The sequence below is a fragment of the Platichthys flesus genome, chromosome 7 (assembly GCF_949316205.1).
Source record: "Platichthys flesus chromosome 7, fPlaFle2.1, whole genome shotgun sequence".
Taxonomy (NCBI): Eukaryota; Metazoa; Chordata; class Actinopteri; order Pleuronectiformes; family Pleuronectidae; genus Platichthys; species Platichthys flesus.
This window is the reverse complement of record NC_084951.1, coordinates 6,007,428-6,031,123: the sequence shown is the minus strand read 5'-3', so window position 1 is coordinate 6,031,123 and position 23,696 is coordinate 6,007,428. Positions and strand designations below refer to the sequence as shown.

The window sequence follows — 23,696 nt, the reverse complement described above, 5'->3', positions numbered from 1 at the left end:
CACCTTGTTTTCACCTGAACAACACCTCCTCCGCAATTTCAATTATTTTCAATTTAAGCCCTCAGATCTCAACATTTCAATGCCTTGATGTAGAATTTGATGAGAAACAAGGACTTACATATGTATCTCTCATCCTAACCATCCTACCGGCCGGCGACAACTCGTACTTCATATCCAACTGTGTATGTCTCACCGGTCAAAACTGAAACTAGAATCAAATTCGGTCTTCTCGGTATTATTATATAACTGCAGCAGTAGAAGTAAAAGTGATCACTAGCTGGATGAATTTCAGAAGTTATGAATCCAACACTATATTTATGGACAGAAGCAGAGTTGGCAGGAGGTTGTTTGTGTGGATTGCAACTAGCCAATAGCATCATATCACAAGAATAGAGTGCATATACAGCAGCTCAACCAAGGCCTAAAAGTTTCCTTATGAAACCACATTTGAATTCAATATTCTGCAACAATTATATTTAAATCACTCCACTGATCAAGACAGATTTTTAACCATGATCCATGAACTGTTATATGAGAAGACAAGGAAACATTTTTATTCCAGTAATATTCTAGCTTAAAACCAAACATGCAAACCAACAAACAATGGAGCTCAGTATAGAGCTCATTCATCTGCCTAGGCCCAACTGTCACAAATTAATTCAGGCCAAACCAAATTTCAAACATAGATAGTAGTCCCCTTAATGTGCCCTTAATGTGCCTGATTTATTCATCAACATTCATGACTTATCCCCTTCGAAAATGGAAAATGTTGATCAATGCCGACCTAGCAATGTTAATGAAAATAGAAAAAAAAATGTCCTTGATATGCACCCATCCTGGATCCACACAAAAATGTGATGGTTTCTACCACATCCTACCACCAAGGTCATTCATTCAGTTGTTCCTTTGTAACCTTGTGTATAAACAAATCAGCCAAACAAGCAAACTGACAGAGGACAACATGAAGCTCCCATGGCGGAGGTAAGAGTATTTCCTCATTATGTAAACAGAAAACATAATCTGCTCACAGTTATTGAGTTATATTTAAATGTAATTTTAGGATGGTTGCTCTAACAGCCACAATTGTTCTTCAGTGGTGTTGAGCGATTCGAACCACTAGCTTCAAACCACTAGCTTCATGTTGGCATAGACGGCCATGCAAGAGAGGGCAGAGGCAGTGGAGAGGGACGGAATCAGAAATATTGATCATTGATGTGGCGTGCATACATTTCCAGAAAACACCATAACCATGATTAACATTCTCTTACAAGTATATGGATAGTATTAATACAACTATGCTACTATTACCAATGCTACTTTCAGTCCCATAACTGTTCATACCGTCCACACTGCTGATAGCTGAATGCTAGTTTTATATGCCCGGGGTGAATGTGATTTTGTCTTGTAGTTTCAGGGCAATATGTCTAGAGTTTGTTGTCTGGGAAATCATTGCCATTGTGTGTCCTGAGGTACTCCACAGGATGTGCTACAAATGTGTGGTTGCAGATCCAATCCACTCCCTGAACTCTCAACAATTAATATTCTGTGCAATAATTAAAACACATTCATTTGTGGGGTTTTGACAGGAGGCGCAATTTTTCATGGGCATTGGGTTCGAATACAAGCTGCATTCAGGGACTGTGTTGTAACTGGGTATTCATATCTGCTGTGTGAGCTGAATGCTTTAATTTTGAATTAATTTGATCGTGACCTCTAATGTTTGTGGCTGAAGGTAAACTCAGAACAGATCTAATTCTTACAATGGGTCATCCCAAATGTGTCATGCTGATGAGAGCTGATTCGAAAGGCCAATTACTCATGAGAGTAAGGTGTGTGGGGGGGTAAAGGGTTAGACACAGTTCGACAATGCCACAAGCGTTTAGCTTGAGGGGTGCCGACTCCTGAATGGTGACCTGCGATGAAGTATAGCTTTTCGTATTCTGAGAGCATACCTCTTATCTACTTAAAAAGTGAGGAGGGAGAAGCTTCCCTAGAAGAAGTTTTCAGTCTCTAATTCATGAACCACAGGAAAAGAACAGTGAGATTGACCACCAGCCGCAGGCATCCACTGCAGCAGTCAAGTTGTATTTAAGACTGTGATGAGTAAGATGAGCTATACAATAGTGCGGCGGTTTTAATTCACTGTTTTTTCTGGTACAAGGAGCAGAGAAGTGGCCCATCTCCCCAACCACAGCTTGTGAGGAGACAGGTCGTCCAACAAACCGGGAAAACATAGAAATGAGTTAAAAAAAAAACAGACTGAGATTACTTTGCTCTGTCGATCAGTGTTGTTTATTAAGGGTTTCTGTTTCTACTGTTATTCCGATTTTGCTGGACTTTCTGCTGTATATTTTCTTATTATCAAGAGCCTGAGATAACGGGGCTGTTGAAGAATTAATTGCATCAAACGCAGCACTGCACTTCCCTGGGCCAGTAACAACAGTGTTAAGGAAATATATTTATTGATATTATTATATATATATGATAAAGAAGCAACACCTGCAAACTGAACTGAAGCTTACAATCATATCATTATAATATCAGTAATTAGATTTTAAATTGCAATTCTATAATTTCTTTCTGTCAGTGTGTGAAAGTCCTAATCATTATGAAGCCTACCACACATTGAGAATATATTGTAATTATGTATTTTTTATATTAATTAAGTCAATTTATAGGAAACAATTGAACATGCAGTAATAAAATAAATTTGACGTAAAACCAACTTAGTTTGTGTAAGTAATTATTGAAGTTATTTAAATATATAGACATATTCCCACATTATAATATTCAAAAATATTTTGGTATAAAAAAAAAAGCATTTGTAGTGTAACCAAGCACATACAGACAGAGAGACATTTGTGTTACTCTATGTACGTGTTCTTTAATGTGTGAATGAAACCATCCCACAGATCACATCCCACTCTGCCCCCAATTACACACCCTGCCCTCTGACACCCTGCACCAACACACTGACCAGTATCTTGCAGCCAAATCCACACAGGTGTAATCCCCCCGGCACAACCCTCCCGGCAGACATCGTATTTAGTTCACCATCCACCTAATCAATCTACATCTGGGTGACTGGCAGCCTGTGGGATTGTTATTATATTGGCCTCATTTTTTCACATTACATCTACAAAAGGGTGATTTGTCTGCTTTGTATTTTTCTTGTTTGCTCATGGTCAGTTTCCTAGATAAAGGAAACCATACATTATATAGTATGTGTGTGAATAAGCACCACAGATAGTTTCTCTGGACAAGCATGAATTTCGGTTAAAAAATACCTCTGGTGTGTAGTCCTTGAGCATGGGAGCCCATATAATGCATCCTGCTGAGCTCCCCATTTATGTCTTTGAAAGGGTATATTCTGGATCATTGTTGTACTTTTACCGCCTCGGCAAGTAGCCCCCTCGGTTACCATAGCAACGCAGGTAAGTGGAAAGGAGTGCTTCGTTTGCCACGCAGCATGAAGCCCGTTTTTAAAACTGTTGACCTATAAAAATGTACACCCACCAACACGAGGAGGCTACCACAGCCATATAGGCTCTGGACTCTCTCGGTATGTGCGTGTGTTTGATGACAGCGAACGAAGGAGAAAAATCAATACAGCTATTGTACAGCTTTTTTATATACTTGGCCAATTTTGTCTTTATCCTAGATTTTTTGTGTTCTTGTCTTGTTCCTTGTGTGCACTTTGCTGAGTCTCCTAAATGACAGCACAGAACCGTTTCTTCTCTTTCTGTCCCTCCCTGTTTTGTGCAATGAACTTTCCTACACTGTACATTCTCTTCCTTTTTCAACCGCACAAATTCCTTCACCCCAACTTTCTCTCTTCTCCTCTCTTTTGTATATCCTTCATACAATGCATTTCATCCGTTTCCTTTTGGAGAATAACTTTCCCTGTATTCCCCTCCCTCATCCCTACTCTGCGGAGTTTGCCTGTCACCCTTCACGAACCTCTATTTTACTTTTCATCTCCCCTTTTACCTCCCTTTCTACCCCTCCCCTCCCTTGTTTCTCCCCCTGGGCTTTGCTCTGTCTGATCTATCAGAGGCTCCAGACAGATGTCTATTCGCTGCAGGCAGCCATCAGAGACACTGACCATATGGGAGGAATGGTGATTGCGTTCTGTTGGTTTTGTCCTTTTCATTTTTGTCTCTTCTTGTATTGTCAGTCCTTTCCGTTCTTTTCATTTTACTCTTGCTGGCTGTCAAGAGCCAGGTCCCTCTGCTTGCGGTGGTGAGGCGAAGGAAAGTTTAGGGGAACTAGGTGTTATTGTGAAAAAGCCACTGACAGGAGGTGCATCAGGAGATCATTAGGGAATATTGTGACAGTTACATATCTCAGCTGTATTGGTTGTCTCCCAGCAGCTTGTATCAGCATTTTTTTTTTTTTTAAATCAAAACATCCGTCTCTAAAGGGAAACGAGGCCACCATGTATTTTTGTCCTAGGTATTTAAAGATCTTCTTAGGTATTGCATGATTAAGATAAAAAAAAATGAGTGTTGGGATTTTGGGAAATCTCCAAAGCTTCAGTTTGATATTAGCCATGGTTCATTTCTGCAGAGCAGAAAAGGAGCACTGGTGCTATGAGATTTCTGAGGTATATTTATAAAGCTGCACCAATCAATATTTTTAGATAAACTAAGAATCAAGAGACTATTTTTATGTGAAAGTCAACACTCAAAATAATGAGAATTAGCTGACTCAATCTGTAGTTCGGTCCAATCCTTTGATTTAGGTGGCTCGACGACTATTATAGCTTCTTTTGAATTCAACAAAGATCCTTTGAATCTGACCTGATTCATGACAGAGTTGATGTCTTTACCTTCTTAATATATCAGTGCAAATCAGAACAACATGAGATCAAAAAAACCTAAGCCTCGGATTTTGTTTATTCCCAAAAAAAAAACTATTCAATACTTCCCATGACTAAACATAAACATTTAAGTCAGACAGCGATCATCACACATTTAAAGCTTAATTCTCTCCTCGCTTCTTTAATGGCCAAAACACTCTGACAACCCATTCACTTTTTCTTATCTACTTAACATTTAAACAACAGTTTATTCGTGATCAGGGAAAGAACAAAAATAATAACCTTGATAAAAGTAATTAGCTTATTTACAGTTTGTATTGCCTGGACAACAAAAACATACCTAGGGTATTTTATAGTACAGGCCCCAGGAGTTGGTGGAGACCAAAACAGAGGGCACAGAGCTGAGGGTGAATAAGTTCTATTGCCAGGTGGGAAGAATGAATCCTAATGTTACCTAATATCAACAGGTTGAGCAAATCAAAAAATGTAAAAAAAAACGTATATTATATAATGTGATATTTCAATGTGTCTTTAGCTTATTCTGCAGTCGCAAAGTTAAATATGATGTCCTTCTTGTTTTTATTAGATTCGAATATGTGGAGTTTTCACTTGAGCAATGTGTGCACAATAATGCGCGAACACATGTCAGCTGTCAAGCAACACCAGACTGCCCCAGCACGAGCAGCGAAGAATAAGACTTCAAGTTGGCTAAGATTCATGTTAGTTTGAAAACTTTTTGTTTGGAGTACAGTGCTTTTTAAATACTACATGGCCTCTGTGATCGATAAAATTCATTTCGAATTGTCAATGACTGACTGCCCTTTCCAGTTACTGGTAAGGTAATAAGTAAATAACCTTCCAAGGTATATCTGATGGCAAGTACTTGAATGTTATAAACAAATATTAACCAATAAATACAAAGAATACTGTTATTTCCAGTTCAAGTGGATAATTAACTTAGCTTGAAAAGTTACATTTTGATTTCAAAAGTTAGATATAATTTGGACTTGCACATTCACTTGTTCAAATTAATATTAAAATTCCAAGGTGGTTTCCTACAGTAATACCTCACATTGGTGGATAGATCAGGCTGTTAACTGGACAGTGTTTGAGAATCCCCCTTGTCAGTGTCATTAAGCTCCTTTGTCCCCGATTAATCACAGAATGATTCATTATGACAATCCTTCAGACAGGGGTCTTATTGTATGTAATCTTTTACTTATGACGCTTTCAAATTTTTCTTCTCAAGGTGAATTCCATTACTGGATACATTGGAGATATGATTAATCACGTAGACCCTTTGGCAGGTCTGTGATGAGTGTGAGTAATTGTCTTGTCTTTGAGAGTCCATTTAATCAAAAAAGGAGGACGTAAATCTATTAATCTATTTTATATAGCCAAAATGTGTGTTTGTACGTCTGGTTCGTGAGTCCTTCGTGCAACTACTTTTAACCCGACAAACTATCCGAAGTTAAATCTATAATTTATCTTATTTTGAAACAGACTTAATGGGTACATTTGTATTTGCATATATTTTCATCACTTTCACTTTATATTCAAATTATGCCCAAATATTTTGTTATTCTCTCGCTCTCTACTCCCTTGGTTTTTCTCTTCACCCCTCTCTCACCCAGTTCTGTTGCATTCAGGCTGAAAGCAAACTACAGCCGACTGATTGTTTGGTCTGTCTGAGCATGATAAGCTTTCTAAAACATGTCAATAGTGCTACTGGCAGGGGACGGATGCAAGGGCCATAAACTGGCTCCTAGTCGACCTGACTCATCCCAAAGTCCAGTTAAAGTTAGTGGAAGTGACTCATGTGAAAAATAAAACCCCAGAAAAACATGCCATGGACAGACTGGTGTTTTAATTACACAAAGATTTGTTCATAGACAAAGCTTTTGCTCTTCGTCGAGCTAAACCTCCATGAGCAACACCAAAGATACTTTTCTTATTGCAAATCGGCAAACTAGCAAAATTGGAGCACAAATTGAATTTGTCATGAAAGTATAATGAGAATGGAAACTGAAAATAACTTGAGTTAGAAAGTTTGCAACAGAATGTCTTTGTGTTTCGGACTACTGGTTGGGGGGGAACACATTGAAGATACATTCCCATTTCCCCAAATAATTAAGAACATTAACAGAAGAATTATCAATATGAAAATAACGATTACTTGCAGCCTATATGATATAGCAGTAAAATGTACACATTTCCCATTAATTCAGGATGTTTCGACGAATGGAAATGATCAGAATGTCTTCAGGACAAAGGGCAGTAAAATATGATTGTTTTAAAAAAAAGTTGTCTTGTGTCTCACTTTACCCCAACTCAGGGGTAAAGTGAGACAGACCAGAGAAATCAAGGGGGTAAAGTGATCCACTTACTTTTTCCACTTTAAAACTACCATAACAACAAATGTTGTAATAGTTAAAATCCTGACAGCTAGATTGACAACCACACATTCCAAAACTAATATCAGACTAGTAACAGAATCACGGGGATTGGTCAAATAAGCACATTTATGATTATTATGATTCATGTGATCTCTTGCACACCCTAGCTTACCTGCAAATTGTTTCTCTGTTTAATTGGCAGGGAGAGGGATATTGTTTTTCTCTGCGTATGGAGCTGGTCAGCTAGTTGTTTCGAGTTTTTGGCAAGCTCCTCCTCCATCTCATCTGTTAATATTCTCTTTATCTCAACTACTGCACCCCAGGCTACTGATTTTACTTTCCCTTTCTCTTTTTTCTTTATGAATCTTTTGAGGGTTGTCTTATCAATATTTCTATCCCTTCCAGCTTTTCTTAAGGACTTCTTTCCTTGCACGACCTCAGCGGCTGTACTCTCCATCTGCGAGGGGTGTTTGGCCCCAGGTTGTCATCCTTGTGTATAGTTTCTTGGCATGATGGCTTTTCTACAATGTTAATGACATTGAAAATAAAACATATGTAATGTAATGTGAATTTGTAAACTTAACTTTTGCTTCACGGTGCTCCACAGCATTTGTCCCGCTTTACCCCACAGCCACCATTTTAGAAAAAACAACATCTCTTTGTAATTCAGGCTAATCTTCAGCTAGCATCAATCACATGGTTTTATATGTTGGAAGTTCACCAACATGTATGATATAAGTTTTTCTACCTGAATCAATTTGTTTTGAAACAACAGTTGATTAAGTTCAGTCAAGAAAATTTACTTTTACATGCAAAATTTTTCATGAAAAAACATACTAACAACAGCACCAGCACCAACTTCTCCTTCATGGCAAGGGGGGAATGGGAGGGGCTTGAAAACATAATGGTCACATGACCACAAATGTGTACTGTTGCCTAGATATAGGGGGTGTCTCACATTACCCGATGTCTCACATTACCCTCTACCAATATGCCAATCTGATATTGTCCTCTGAAGCAGTGTTCGCACATGGATCTCAGAGGACATTTAGGACAAAATCATGGTGTAAATGACACCACAGGAGAAGTATGGAGGTAATATATGTATTCTTTTTACGTTTGAAAATGTGGCTTGGATTATGCTGCAACGCTGTTTATCCCTGTGTTTTGTGGACTCAAACACTTCTCCCACCCCTACATCTGCATAGTGGTGATTAGATAATGAGTGAAGTTTCATTTTCGGTAAACTATCCCTTTAAGAGAGCACAATGTAGCCAAACTCAAGGATTTTAAAAGTTTGTGCAAGATACTTTGGGAACTATTCCTAGCATTTTTAGTTACCCTGACTGAATCAGCTTTAGCTCTCCTTAGAATGTCACAGGTGACCACCTGGCGGTGCACATGTTACCTCCATCTGTAACATTTTAGAGGAAGACTGAGCCACAGCTGAAACTGTCCAGGAAAACATGTCAGAAATAAAAAGCTAAAAAATAAAATGTTGCAAAATATCGTCCATCTGTCCTCCTGTTCCATTGGAAATTGAATCTATAAATTTAAATTTAAATGCACATAAATTTTACAGTGAAGTTATATATTAGTGAAACATGAGGACATTTAAATGTCAAAGTCAAACATTATTGTCACTTCTGCCATACGTAACAGATCATGGACTGAATTGAAAAGCTGATGAAGCACTCATAAGGTAAAGCTGGATACCATAAGAGCAGTTCATCCAAAAATGGAAAGAGAATGCAAAAATACATGGGAAGTAATGTAATGTCGACATGATGTGGTAAATAGCAGTTAAAGATAGCAGTAGTTGTTTGATAGAATCATTTATTAACTTACTACAAAAGGTGCATGTTTGCATTGGAAAAAATAATTAACAGTTATTGTTCTTTGGAGGTAGGAGGAGGGTTGACTGGTGGTGTAGGTGGATGGGGGGATATGATGTTTGGTGGGGTGGTTCCCACACCATCCATCAATAAATATGGAGCAAGAGACAGCGGAGGACTCAATCATTCTGCCCAGCTGAAGAAATAATTGATGCGAATAGTTCCTTTAATGAATATCATTAAAATCCTCAAAACGCTGGAGTTACCAGCTCACAGTTGTGCCTTCGCCAAGCATCGAGAATGCAGTTTACATCCATATCTGTCCGGACTCACAAAATATATGAAGTCAAGATGTTAAATGAATTTAATATTTAATATAATGTTTAATTTAAATTTTAATCCAGTATTTTGATATTGTCATTCTATCGTAATGAAGAAATTATAGAGATAAATCCCTAAAATTGTTTTGTGAGGTTACATTGAAATGACCTTTGACCTTCAGTGACAACAATCTAAGCGGCTCATCTTTGAATCTAAATGTACGTTTGTGCCAGATGTAATGAAATCCCCGGCAGGTGTACCTAAGATATAAGGTTCGCGAGAATGGGACGCGCAGACGGACAGACAACATAAGTATAAATTCTCTAATCAGAGCTGTTTTTGGTAAAGGGGCATAAAAGCTGCTGTAGTTTCTTAACCATACAATAGACAAGATGTTAGGATTCAAACTTACGAGAGGGTCCTCTCCTGTCGTCCTCCTGCGGAGCCGATGATTTCTCCAAGGGTACAGAAGGTCTGACCCAGAAAGTCCTGCAGGGGGGGAAAATAGATTTAATTCTATGACAAGGGGCAAGAGATAGTCCTGGTTTAACAACAGGCTATGGCTAATGGTATATACCCATAATCATCGAACATCGTTCAGATTTAGAACGAATGCCACGCTTGACGCAGGCATGGAGCCATTCTTAATTTTACACATCTCAAAGACACAGCAGTATGCTCTGTGATGAAAGATTCCAATTTAACTTTTTCCTCAAAGCTATAAATAAGCAAAGGGAAAGCAGCCCATTGAGACATGTGACCACTGAGGAAATAACTATGCACATTCTGATCGTCCTGCGCCTCAATTGATAATAATTATCGTTAAAAAGATGAAGCATCTAAAAATATCAAATCACATGGGGTGGTAATATTAGAGTTACTAAATTTTCCATTAAACTTTATTGTCATTGTAGTGTCATTTTTAATTAAACACTAAATTTATTGTTTAATTTCACCTTTTATATACAAATGCTTTCACCCAAATAGATCGAGCCCGGGAGTCGTTTAATCAGTCACTTTTTGATCGACTTATTATTCTAAAAACTAACAAATTGTGCATGAGGTGCCCTTATAGTAGAGAAGAAATTGTTTGGTTCCTTCCAACAGAGTTTTCATTAAATAAAAGATTCTGTACTTTGGAACCAGCCCACAAACTACAGAGGAGAAAACTTTTAGCGACATAAAAAAGCAGGGAGACGATACTACATCATAAAACTTCTGCCAAGGGGCAGAACACTGCACCCTGATGTTTATTGCGAGTGGGCACGAGCAGGTGTAGGAGTGAGTCCCACAAAGTGAGCACCTGTGTAGCTACAATGAAGGTCCTGACATAGTCCTGACATGCACAATCTGCTGCAGGGGTCCAGCTCAAACAACAACAGCTGTTTTTTTGCTTTGAAATCGAGTTCTTAAAGTTGCTTTACCTGAGCGAATGACATAATGCAGAAAGACAAAATGAGGAACAACACTATGGGAGGAGCATCAAGGAGGGAGCTGTTGGATTTTGTCCTTGATGGAATAAGATGAAACAATGAGAGAAAAATACAATAAAATTATAGTGAATAAAATGCCCCAAAAAAAGTATCTTCTGGGGTCTAACGCCTAAAAGGTGACATGATGTGAAGTGTAATGGCCGGACTCATGATGATAACATAATCTGTATTTAAAGCACTCACCTTCTGCTCTCCCATGTGGTTTATTTTGTTAGGGAAGACAAGAAAACTCTGTCACAAGATGGATTTACAGATGGCGAAATACTCAGTGAGATTTCTATTCATGATGAAGCTTCATCATCATCAGCTGCTGCACTCATTCAGAGTGAGTTAGCTTCAACAATATGAGTAATGCTGAGTAGGAACGTGACAGATTTGAGGCCTGTTTGAAGTTATCAGCTCTGAGTCACAGCTGTCATTTGAGTTTAACATACTGTACTTACGTATTTGGAAATGTTGCAGCTTCTCGAATCCACATTGTACCTGCGAGAAAAAGAGAGGTGATAAGATTGTAAGAACTTGCAGGGCTGCATTTGTAGTGATTTGGAACAACATGCACAGATCCACATTGTCTTGTTAAACGTGTTAACTTCCAAAAGCACCATTCACCTATTGGTCTTCTTATACCATTAATAAAAAGTAGCCAACAGGGAAGAAATGTACATAATGCCAGAAAATATCTCTTACTTTATGAGGAGTTCAACATACATTTTGCCTCTGTAGCCTATGTTCAAGTTAGCTTGACTCAGGGGAAGGAAGTGGACAGTGTAGCCTCTTTTCCACTGGTGAAATAACATCTGTCTTTTGTCTGCCATGTGAATGGATACAATCAGCATTCAGTCCCTTGTCAAATAAGTCTGTAGTTGACACGGGTTGAAATCGACTCTGACTTTCAGTGATGGAAACATGACACCCAGGTGAACACGCTTATTTGGCATGACAGCGAGGTGAGAGAGCGCCTCAGTTGTCGGTTGCATTTGTGATGACGAACATGACGCACCAGGGGAAAAACAGAAAAAAAAAACTCCTCCACTGGCATTGGGGAAAGAGGAAACCGTTTTTGGGGGGGTTTACTGTTACCTCTTGGTGAATAAGAGGTAGTTCTTTACATATTGTTTACTTATATGTACCTGTGAGTTGTCTGACTCTAAGAATCTAGGCACTGTAGCTAGGTCCTCTTATATAGCTCTTAATGCTAATCATCTCTGGCTCCTTACCCCACACATAGAAGTTAGATTTCTTCGTGCTCTCACCCCTGTGTATAAGGACGCTAATGTATATCGGGGGTGCTACAAGTTGTTTTAGAAAGAAGCCTTTTTTAAATGTCCTTCCCTGATTAGATATCTGATTAGACTGGCTTCTAATGGAGGGAACATGAGCGTTTCACCAAACTGAAGACTTGCAGAGAGATATTATTCAAATGTAATCAAAGTCATCACTAATTTTGGTTTATTGCTTTCAATCCACATGAGTATAGCAAGATTTCAGAATTAAATGAGGTCATATATATACATATATCTATATATATAGGACAAATATGAATAAAAAGGCTTTCATACTACTTACACGTCAAACCTTATATTTTGTTTCTCTTCAAACAAGAAATCCAGTACAAACTTCCTCACGAAATCCGGATTGCGAGTGTTGTCTATTACCTCTGTCCTGCCAAACTAAAAAAAAAATAGAAACAAAATGGTAATTGGTGGTAAAAGCAGCATTGATTAAAAAGTCAATATGTGTTCAAAAAGTCAATATATGTTAGATTAAGTAAATAGACCAGAGAGTGAGTGAATACATTTCATTAGATTCTGCAACAATCCATATTACACCATGGATTACAACCCACAAAATAGAAAGGGGCTTTGCCAAAACATCACCAAACTGCATTACACTGTGCTTCATTGCCCTGTGTGCTAAAAGATGTGTCCCCACAGAAATCAGACTCCAACATTAGAGGAACATTAGAGCCAGGACTCCACCAAGGGAGCCCATGAGGTCCCAGCCCCAGCCTCCCTCCGGGGTCAGGCCGTCTCTCCATCTTCGTGACAATCACACCAGTAATCCCCCGGTGGACTGCCAGCCTCGCCTCCGCAGCCTGGCCTGACAGCACGGTGTAATGAGCTATTGATCTTGGCACTGCCTCACCACAGCCTGAATACCTTGACTCATGTCTTTAGTGCCCAGCGCACATAATCCACGCTATCAGCTGTGTCCCCAGCCTATCCATTACCAAGGCCTTGCAGAACCCACCTGCCGTATCGACCAGTCGGGAAAATCCCATGATATTTCCTTGTTGTGTTTCTATTTTCAGGCCTGGAGGCCTTTGGTTCACAATCTCACTCAGGTGTGATTGTTTAATAGGTGGTAGGGCATCGTGGGTGAAGATTAGAGAATTGCTTTGTTACTGGGGAAGATGTTTTTTGTTGGCTTAGAATAGGTATAGCATCAGAAGAGTGACTAATAAGTTACAACACAGGCTGCAGACTGTGTATGACTAGAAAATGTGTTGACTAGAAACAGTGTGTACAAAGGTACCATGAATTTCTTTTAGCCATCTCTCAACCCACCCATTGGATTTACTCTTATTCAGTAATCCTTTGAGAATAACCATTTATTCAGGATCAGTAATGCACTGGTCCAGGCCAAAATAACAGTTGAATAACAACAACAATGGTAAACAAGAGAGGGATTTGTGTTGTTTCCCTGTGTGTATGTGCACCGTTGCTGTGTGTTAGTTTGCAGGAGATTTGCCTGCATTTTATTTGTTAAATGAAAAGTAGTTGATACAGAAAACTACGGTGGCCCTGAGAGTTCAACGAACAGCAACTTAAGAAAACACATGCAAGTTGACAAAACACCTGCAAGTTGACAAAACACAAGCAAGTTGACAAAACACAAGCAAAGTAAGAAAACATCTTCATCAATTTCACAACACAACACAACACATTACAGAAACGCGCTGCAAATAGACACACGCGCTGCAAATAGACACAGGCGCTGCAAATAGACGAACACGCAGCAAATAGAGGCGACAACATAACGGAAGTGTTTCCAGAGGACAGCTAAAAGGGATGGACACCGCTGCCACAGGAGACACTAAAACGTCCATTACACCATACAATTTCGGTTCCGAACAGGGGTTGTCATCCCGCGGCTCTAGAGCCGAATGCGGCTCTTCAGCCCCTCTGCAGTGGCTGTACTGTACAGTGTTGTGCATATGTTTTGCGAACGCTCAACTTAACGAATCAGTTTTCATATTATTAACGTGAACGTAACGATGAAAATGATTGAACGTCACGTTACTTTTTTTAATCATCATCGTATCAGGCCCTCATGAAATACCAGGAGCGGGCGTTTTTGTGTTGTGTGTGCGTGTGCGTGTGTCTGTGTGCGCGTGTGTGTGTGTGTGTGTGTGTGTGTGTGTGTGTAGCGGGCTGACCGGTCTAAGGTCTCTGGGCACCGACCCCGCCCCCACTCGCTCAGAAGAGGGGGCAAAATGTCTCTTCTGATAGTAAAGGTTTCAAACCCCTGCACACTATGGACAATACATTTCCTCACAAACAGGGGCTTGCGTGTTAGCGCTTCTTATTCAGTTTAACAGGAGAAGACAGCATGTCTCTAGATCCGACCATCTTCAGAGCTCAGAGCTCACTGTGGCTCTCTCCGAGCGAGTGGGCGGGGTCGCGGGATGACAACCACTGTGCGGAACCGAAATTGTATGGTGTATTGGAAGTTTTAGTGTCTCCTGTGGCAGCGGTGTCCATCCCTTTTAGCTGTCCTCTGGAAACACTTCCGTTGTGTTGTCGCCTCTATTTGCTGCGCGTTCGTACACCGACTGCTAACAAGCTGGGTTGCTAACAAAACTCTTCAGCTCCCCAACTTTCTTTCCTCTTTCCTCTGGCTCTTTGTGGATTGTAATTGCTTTCACTCAGCAAAGATTTGTATTGGCGAGGATAAAACTCCACAGATGGTTATCAGCTCATCTTGACCCTTGCACAGATTTGCTTTGTGATGAACGGCCGTTTCCATTGAAATAAACTGATTTCACCACAACATTTCAGTTTTAAATGATGGTGAAACTATGAGTTTATACAGATTGAAGAGCAGGTAACCACCCAGGCAAAGCAATCCTTTGGCCAACGTATGATAAATGGGAGCCTCTAAACTGGTGGATCGTATCCAGTGGCTGGGGGGAATTGTTGCACTTGTGATCAGAAAGCAATTTAGTGCACAGCCTGATGCAAGTAGAATACAAAATGGCAAAAAAAAATGTGGATTACCTTTCACAAACCATTATAAAAGAAAAACTCTTGGACTTGCTAAGGACTGATATTCTATAAAAAATTCTATTCTTACGGAATTATCATTTTGTGCTTAAAGGGATACAAATTAATTACTTCTACCTCAAAAAAATTATTGCATTGAAAAACATTGATTGAAAAGCATTGTGTCAAAAGCATTACAAAGGATATGTAAGGTCCACATTCAGTATGTGCTCATGGCTTCACTGTGTGCGGCTGGCACTGAGATGTTTGCTCTGCTGATTGCAGCGCAATTCAAGCCGTGTTTTTGATTAAACCCTGTCACATGGCATAAAAAGGTGTGAGGTGTCTTGAAGCGAGGGGATCAGCCACGGCAAAGCCCTCACTGACACATCAGTGTTGACTTTGAATTTGCAATTGGGTAAATACACCAGCCAAAGACATGACACCACAGGCAAATTACAGTCGATAAAGGAATATAGGGCTAAAAGTTGACATTGAAATGTGTCTGTGTGGCAGTGCGAGGTACTGAGTAGAAAAAAATAAAAGGGGGAGGAAATTCAAAGAGGCAGTAATGAATGGAAGGTCACATGACCCTGCTTTTAAAGGGAGTGACAGAGGGTGAGACAGCGAGAAGTCTGGGGGAGCAGATGGTGCATATTTAACGAAACTGGAAAGGAATCTCCATTATTTTTCTTCCTCCCCAAGTGTGAATGTGAATTTCTTTTGTCCAACATTGGAAACCTAATATAAAGAGATCCTCCTTATTTATTCATTCTTTAACCTCTATTGTTAATTCATCAGCCGGGGTCACTTATATGATTATATCTTTCAGAGTCTATTTCAGAGGGTGGTTGCACTTGTGAGGTCAAGCGGAGGCTGACAGTTTAAATTTTCTACAACGGTGTTCTCGAGGGTTTGCAGCGAGTTACTTCTAGACTTCATCTTAATAACCTCCGTCCCTCAGTCCTGAAAGTCACTAGCATCAAGAAAAACTGTTCTGAAGTTGATACTCAGTTAATAAAACACACACACAGGTAGAAAGAATATTAGATATTAATACTGGAGAAGAAAAAGTTTCTTCACTCACCTCCCTCCACTCTTTGTTTCCCACAGCCTGCAAATACAGGACGACCACTGAGAGGCAACGGGGTGGAGAAGAAGCCGAAGGGGAAGCGTGAAGAAAATAAGAGAGAAAAAGGCTTTACATGTGAGTACCTGTAGCATGGGACAAATAAGGGTCAGGTAGGAGAATCAACATGAGCAGCATTTCATTAGATCGAGAACAGCTTGAAGCAAAGCTAGTAAATCCTTAATACAACCCTATTATAACACGGCTGTGAAAGAGAAACTCAGGACTATTAAGGGATTTAATGTTTATTTAAAAGTAATAGATACAGTAATGAACGCATTCACCTTGAATAAACTAAACAAAATTACAGATTAACTTTAGGAAATACAAATCAGATGCTATATTATTGGGTAATTTCCTCATTTTCAGGTATGACTATAACAGGAGGTAATCAATGTCTACATTTTCTGCCTCCAGCCAGATCTCTTCCATACCAATATGTATAATTACAAAAAGGCTGAATTGCTTTAATGGTGGCATAATTATACAGACCATATGAAACATATAGTCTGGCTCCAAGAAAAACAACATCAGTAATATAAACATGTGTCCTAGAACAACATATTTAGGTTCAAGTGACAAAGCCCCAAACAGCGGGTGATAATAATGATCCCTGTTAGGAGCAAAAGAGGTCTTTGGATTAAGTTGTATATGAATCACCAAACTTTCACACATTCCCATTCCCTAATGACAGTGTTAGTTTCCCTTCACATACATCTAACCAATTTTGATTCTAATCCATAGCATTTGCATCATTTTGAAAAGCAAATGCAAAGCAAATGCTCTACTACTAAAAATAGCATTGGATTTGAAACACTTGTGTAGTCCAGGCTGGCGGCAAAGTTCTTTGAATGGTAATGTCAGTTTGCCCACCATATTTATATATGCATATCCAGTCAGGAGTCAGGAAAGAAGGCCCCCTTGAATAAATACTAGTTAGACATATTAGGGTGCTGGGGGTGCTAAGAGCGGCAGTGCTCTCAGAGGGGATGAGTCTTTGAGACGTTCTTGAGGAGAGAGAGAGGGATGCCCCTCTGGGAGCATTTGGCAGCTTGTTGCGCCATCAGGGAGCCACACATGAGAAGAGTCTGGGCTGTGATTGCCATGTGCAAGGATGACAATTTCAGACAAAGTTCATTAAAGAAGCGTAAGTAGATGGGTGCAGACCAAAGAGTCTGAGGAGAAGTAACATGTGTCCTTTTAGGGTGATCTAAGACCAGATGTGTCACCTCATTCTGGACAATCTGCATTAGCATATTACTGTAATTATATCACCAAGGCTGATTAAGATCAACGTAAATCTATCAAAAAGTTTGGTTTACTTCAAAGGAGACATATGATGCTCATTTTTAAGTTGATGAATTCAATTTGGGTTATCATTTAAAAAGGATTACATGCTCTAATGTTTCGAAAACAGATCACTTTAGTAATTTTTTTCATTGCTTCAGCTCCTCCTTTCAGCCTCAGCCTGAACACTAGGTTTTAAAGGACCCCTTCTGATGAGGCCAAACTGCTCTGATTGGCCAGCTGGCCCTCAACTGCTTCCAGTACATGTGGAAATGCTGGCCTCCACTCCACTCTCACTTTACCTGGTTTTGTAAGGGGCGTGCCAAACAAGCCACAAGGCCTGCATTACGCATATATGACATACCAAGGCCACATTTACATTAAGTGTCCCATAAAGTTTCTGTTCTATTGTGGTTTGGTCATCAAATATTAGCATCTGTCTTCTGTGAAGAAACCGAGTACAACCGCATTAATACATAACACCGCAGAGAAAGCCAATTATAGCCCACACAGTTATCGTGTTGTCACGTTAGAATCCAACACACATACAGTACGTATATGCACAAGCAAACAAACAACACTAACTAAAAGCTCTTTGTAATGTCTTTCTAATTGGCCAAGAGTGGCTGTTTGTGTCTAGACAGGCCCCATCAGCGTCTGTGAAGTTTGGACATTAGCTCTAATGAAGTTCAGACTCTCTGGACTGGCAAACGATTAAAACCACATTTTGCCTCCTAATAAGCAATTAACAGAGAGGAGATAAGAGACAGGGCAGCAGCCAAGGAACCGTTGGGACATTGTGTCTTTAGATATAAGTTGTTTTTTTTACGTCAGATAATATGGAAAGCGCACAATACTGCTCAAAAGCGTTTCGTTAATCTGAGTATGATAAGTTAATTAGTTTGTGAATAATGTTTCAGTGAAAAATGTCAAGTACACAACAGGGATTAAAACTGTTTGTAAATTCAAACCGCAATACTCTCTCTGCCCCAACAACTGAAATAATGATGTTCAAGAAACTGTCTTTATCTTTTATGAAACTCATATAGGACTTTGTTGTTTCCCCCAAGGTTGCAGAGTAACATCGCATCAGCCTGAAAGCGGGCCCCAACTAATACACCTTGAGGTTACATCAGTGTCGGCCATGTCTGATGAAGTTGACTGATTGCCTGCTTTATGGAAAGTGACTGAGAAAGGAAAGAGCCCATCTGGTCTGCGATGAAGCTACCAAGCCGCAAAGCAATTCCTTGTCATTCCAAACGTGACTCCCAACTGCAACTCCTGACAACGACTTGGCTGCAGGATAGGGACCCAGGTGAGTTTGAACGTGAATGAATCAGGATCGGATCAGAAATCACATTAGGTTCCCAAGTGGACCCACAGCGCAGTAAAAACGGTTCAGTGAAGGCAGGTGCAGCAGTGGCAGGGAAACAAAGTGGAGATCAAGCAAACAGGGACAGAGGCACCGATATTTTGAATGTGGGGTTGCTCAATTTCTTTTTCTTTTCTAATTCACCACTGTATTTGTTCCCATGCCAACTCTTGATGTTCAATTACCATAACTAACATTTACTGAAAAGGTTTCAAATATCCACTAAGTAACTGCTACATTGTGTCTGCTTGGTATAACCTGTATGTAATGCATTTGAATACCTGGATTAGCGTTTGTAATTTTATATTTTTAAATATTGTGGTTAAGGCCATAATTTCAAAATACAGTTCTTGCACACCAGGAAGTCTTGGTGATCACTGAACACCAAAAGTCAGAAGTCACACAGACTCACGATGTTATGATGATGAAGTGATGGACAGTGTGCTTGATTTTTGCCTTTTCTTCTTTTATAGAAGAAAAGGTGCAGGGTGCAAAGGTGCAGGGTGTGCTGACATGATAAGTGGGTTTAAACTGAAGCAAAGCAATTTGTGGCTCTTTATCCTCTCAACTCGTCAACTGATTCCAGTAATCTCTCTGTCTGTATTTTGAAACACTTATTTTGAGAACCATTCATTTGATCGGCTTCACACTTGGTATGACTGTTGTTAAGGGTCCAAGGAAGTGCTGTTTAGAATTTTGTGGGATTCGGACATGTTCTACATTCAATATTGATAAACAGGTGACCAGTGCTTTGTAGCAGCTTCCACTGGGACATATGTGATATTTCCAATCACGACAACAGCTCGTTCACAGCAATGACAACTCATTCTCCAGTTCAGGGTACTGATACTGAGTCCAGCACTTTTTCTTTCTTTACCTCTGGAGGATCAATTGCTGCAGGTGACTTTAACAGCTTCAGAAAGGAATCTGCAACCTTGGTTTAGAGTGAGAACTACAAGCTGATAGCTGATCACTAATCAATCTCTATTACTGATTACCACTAATTCTAGTCCAACTGTGAAGCAAAGCTGGAGCAAGTGAGTCTCATCCCAGTCTAAGTGCAACTATAACAGTATCCACAGGAGTCTATACTGTCTGAGCCAAAGCTCCCCCAAGTGATCTCTTCTGTATACTCTGGTATACTGCCTCTGCATGCCAAGTGCGCATGAGAGCTACTATTATCAAGTAAGTCATCGGTAAGCTTAGTGGAGAAAACGTGATAATCAAAACTAAGGGCAGCAGCAGAGGCACAAACTGTTGTATTAATGTTAATATTTCACTGCCACTTTCATCTTAATTATACTTTTCAACATAAACAGGGTGTAACGTGCAAGTAGACTGAGAGACATCTGAATTCCTACCATTAATATTTCTGACCCATCAGTGCTCAGTGTAATTGAATACAGCAGAGTGTACTTTGAGACTCCAGTGAGCTGACAGCTACAGCCTCCTGTGTGGAGGCTTTGTCGACAGGGGATTTCTTGCTGCCTACCTCCTGGATTTGCACTGCAGGAAAATATAATCAGAGAGAAGGCAGGCATGGTCAGGAAGCCACGGGCTTGGTAACAGGCTGAGGGCACAGGCTGCTCGATGTGAGGTGAAACAGAGACGTGGATGGGTAGTAAGAACGTAGTCCACTTCGGGGCTTGAGGAGAATAGGGAGGATTAAAAGATGGCACATTAAAGAGGACAATGACGATTAGTTGGAGAATAACAACTGAGAAAAGGTTTATAAATGAAGCAAGGGGAGGGATGTATTGGAGAAAAGAGGACAAAGCTGATTGTTTGGAAAATAAATGCAGAAAGTAAATCCTAGTCTAACACAGTCAGGCGGTAGGAGATTTCAGCCGGAGAAGAGGAGCCAGGTTTTAAGGGCTTGGCTGTTAGAAATCCCCCACAGATACACCTCTCACACAGCAGTTTAGGTGAGGCAGGTTGGTCACACATCCCTGCTAATCTATCGATCTGCTGCCAAGAGAGGGATGAGCCAAGAGAGCCCAGAATCTTTGGAGACTGATTCTTGAACCTCAGGGGAGCAGCCATGACAAAGCCGCTCAGCTGGGAGCCAATATAGAGAGAAACCCAGCACCGGGCCAGGGTTTTCTGTGAAAATCCAACGTTCTTATGAGCCTAATTTCCAAGGCTGTGCTGCAATGGCAAAGAGCAACTCATCAGTATTAACTCAGATGGCATAAATTCCCCCTGGGTTATAAAAACTCCAGTTCTGATGTTGTGTGTTTTATTCCGCATGGGAATGATAAAAATCATTGGATGGGCTATGAATACCCTTTGTATCTTTTTATAGAGTGGAATAATTCATTTCATAATGTGTTCAATATGGATATAACAGTGACATAATGCTGGCATAATTTTCCTATACTATGCAATCATGAATTTACAATAATGCGAAATATTTTGTATTTTTCAATCTATGCACTTTACATTGTGTTTAAGAGAGCACTTCAGAAAAAACTGTTGTGCCAAACACATTTTAGCACAACAGTGTGCTTGCTCTCACTGTTGTGTTTCCTCTTTACCGTCCATGCAGACTCTCAGGCCTCAAGGTTTCAGTTGAAGTAGCGGCATCAATGCAGTTCTTTCTCTCAAGTTAGAATACATCTGTCACTCATCATGTCTGGGATCTTTGTGCAAGGCCATGTGAACCCACGTAACCGCCATCAAATTTGGTTGGTAACGCTGGAAAAGCTGGTTTCAGATACAATTTTCGAATGAAACCTCAAAAAAATATGACTGCCTAGTTCTGAATTAGATTTGATACATTTTTTAAAACATTTTTAGTAGAAGAACATATTAAATGTGGTGAGTGTGGGAAGGCCATGAATGTCCGGATCTACAGGGGCTGCTCACTCTTTCCTCAGATCTCATTAGGAGTCCTTGGACATAATCAGTGACCAGTGACCTTTATTGAGATGCCGTGACTCAGACCTTGCCCTTATTCACCTCTGCAAGTTTATGTTGAATCATAATCAACCTGCTTTTAGAAGTGGAACATGCATTTTCTTTACATTCATTTTTCTTTCAATTGTTCATGCCCATGCACTGCTGTAAACCCAACAGAGACAAACTGCCACATTTCTAGAGTGGAAATATAAGCCAAAAACATCTTTATCATATGATCTACACTGCAAAACAGAATGTAATCTTCCAGATGAGTCATTTTAAAACCACAACAGACTCAAAAGCAGATTTTCGGAGGAAGACGAGGAACAAACCACACCGGCTGTGCATTAACAAAACATGAACTCCTACCTGCTGATGAGTCAGAGCCCTCCAGCATATAAACTATTTAAATGAACAGGAAGTAGCCCATAGTGTCTAAAATGTGATAAACATGACTCACTTACTTCGCTATGAGAGATTGCAAAGAATAATCACAATGGATTCAATATACACACTGTAATTGTATTTCATTTCGAATACTCCTGTAGAGGTGGGAGTGGGGGAGGCCGTCTACTTTTTCGAATGGAGTAAAACACCAATGCATGTGGATGAAAGCTGTCAGTACTCCACCAGCGAGTGATGTTACATAAGAGAAGTGGGATGCTTCATATGGGAGCCTGATAGCAATTCAGATGGTGGTGGATAGGAATAAAAGAGCCAGATGAATCTTGTGTGTAGCTTCAGGAGTTGCACAATGAGAACATGGAGGAGTTGAAAGATTACCTCTTTTTATCATTGTCTCTTCTCTTAAAAGTCCAAAGTTTTAATGATCTAATGTCATCCCAGATTTTGTAGTACTCTACAACTAAAATCACATCAACTTGATTGTGTATTTGATTAGCATTCGGAGCTGGAAATTATAGTTTAGTGCAAAAGGGTGACGTCTCTGACAGAAGAGCTGCACAAAAATACAGAAAGAAGTACACTCCTAGCTATTGTGGAGGAGAGGAAAATTATCTCATGAATTCCATTATTTTTATCTCTAGCCAAAGGAAAGTTCCATACAGAAGCGTTGGTCTGACTTTTTTGTTTTTTTCCCCCTTCCAGCCCACAATCTCTTCAGGGATTTTAATTCTTCTTCACTGCTACTGTCCAAATTCAAAGGGTTTCTTCCTGCACGGAAACCGTTTGCATCTTTCCAAGGGTAACATCAGTGTGGTTAAGGTCACACATGCCTGGAATATGTTTAAACCCCCAGTCAAGACTAGACTTAATGTGACTGTGCAAAGGGTCAGAGCATCAGATTTACGGCAATGCAGAGAGACATGCGTGACCGGATCTTTGTTCTATAATAAACATCAATCATCACCATAGACAGAGTTGTACAAGTTTTTAACCTCTTGAAAACCCTGGTGGAAACTACAGATACGGACAAGATAATGTTTTTTGGCAATATGGACATGCTATACCCCGAGCTTAAAGGGATAGTTCATAAAAAAAGGAAAATTCACGCATTATCTTCTCACCACCACTCACCATCGGAAATGCTAACGTCCCTAGCTTAGTCACTTCTGTTGGACTTTAAAGCTTAAAACACGGTGTAAACAACCTCGATTCAAGTCGAATATGAGTGTCAGGGCTTGCAGACACTTGAAGTATGGATTCATGCTTTTGTTTTTTCTGTTGTTTTATTACGTCTGAAGATAGGTCACTGATCAGCTACACTGTTTATCCCTAAAATTTACCTCAACTAAACACAATTTATACACCAAGCAACTAAATCAACATGTTGCAAAAACACAACCAGAACATGTCCATATACTGTACATTTAGCTTTAGTCCAAATCTCTGGTAAAGCTTGTTATCCAGTGTCTG

The 23,696-nt window shown here is 39.9% G+C and overlaps 1 protein-coding gene across 1 annotated transcript in view; it reads right to left on the bottom strand.

Annotated features, from left to right (window-relative positions):
* Positions 1-23,696, bottom strand: part of LOC133957297 (copine-9-like) — a 70,598-nt gene that overhangs the window by 33,925 nt on the left and 12,977 nt on the right. The window contains exons 3-7 of the mRNA XM_062392799.1: positions 16,220-16,266; positions 12,434-12,537; positions 11,311-11,350; positions 11,051-11,053; positions 9,787-9,863 (exon numbers count right to left, since the gene is read on the bottom strand). Of these exons, the coding sequence (XP_062248783.1) occupies positions 9,787-9,863; positions 11,051-11,053; positions 11,311-11,350; positions 12,434-12,537; positions 16,220-16,266 (271 nt within the window). The remainder of the gene's footprint in view (positions 1-9,786; positions 9,864-11,050; positions 11,054-11,310; positions 11,351-12,433; positions 12,538-16,219; positions 16,267-23,696) is intronic.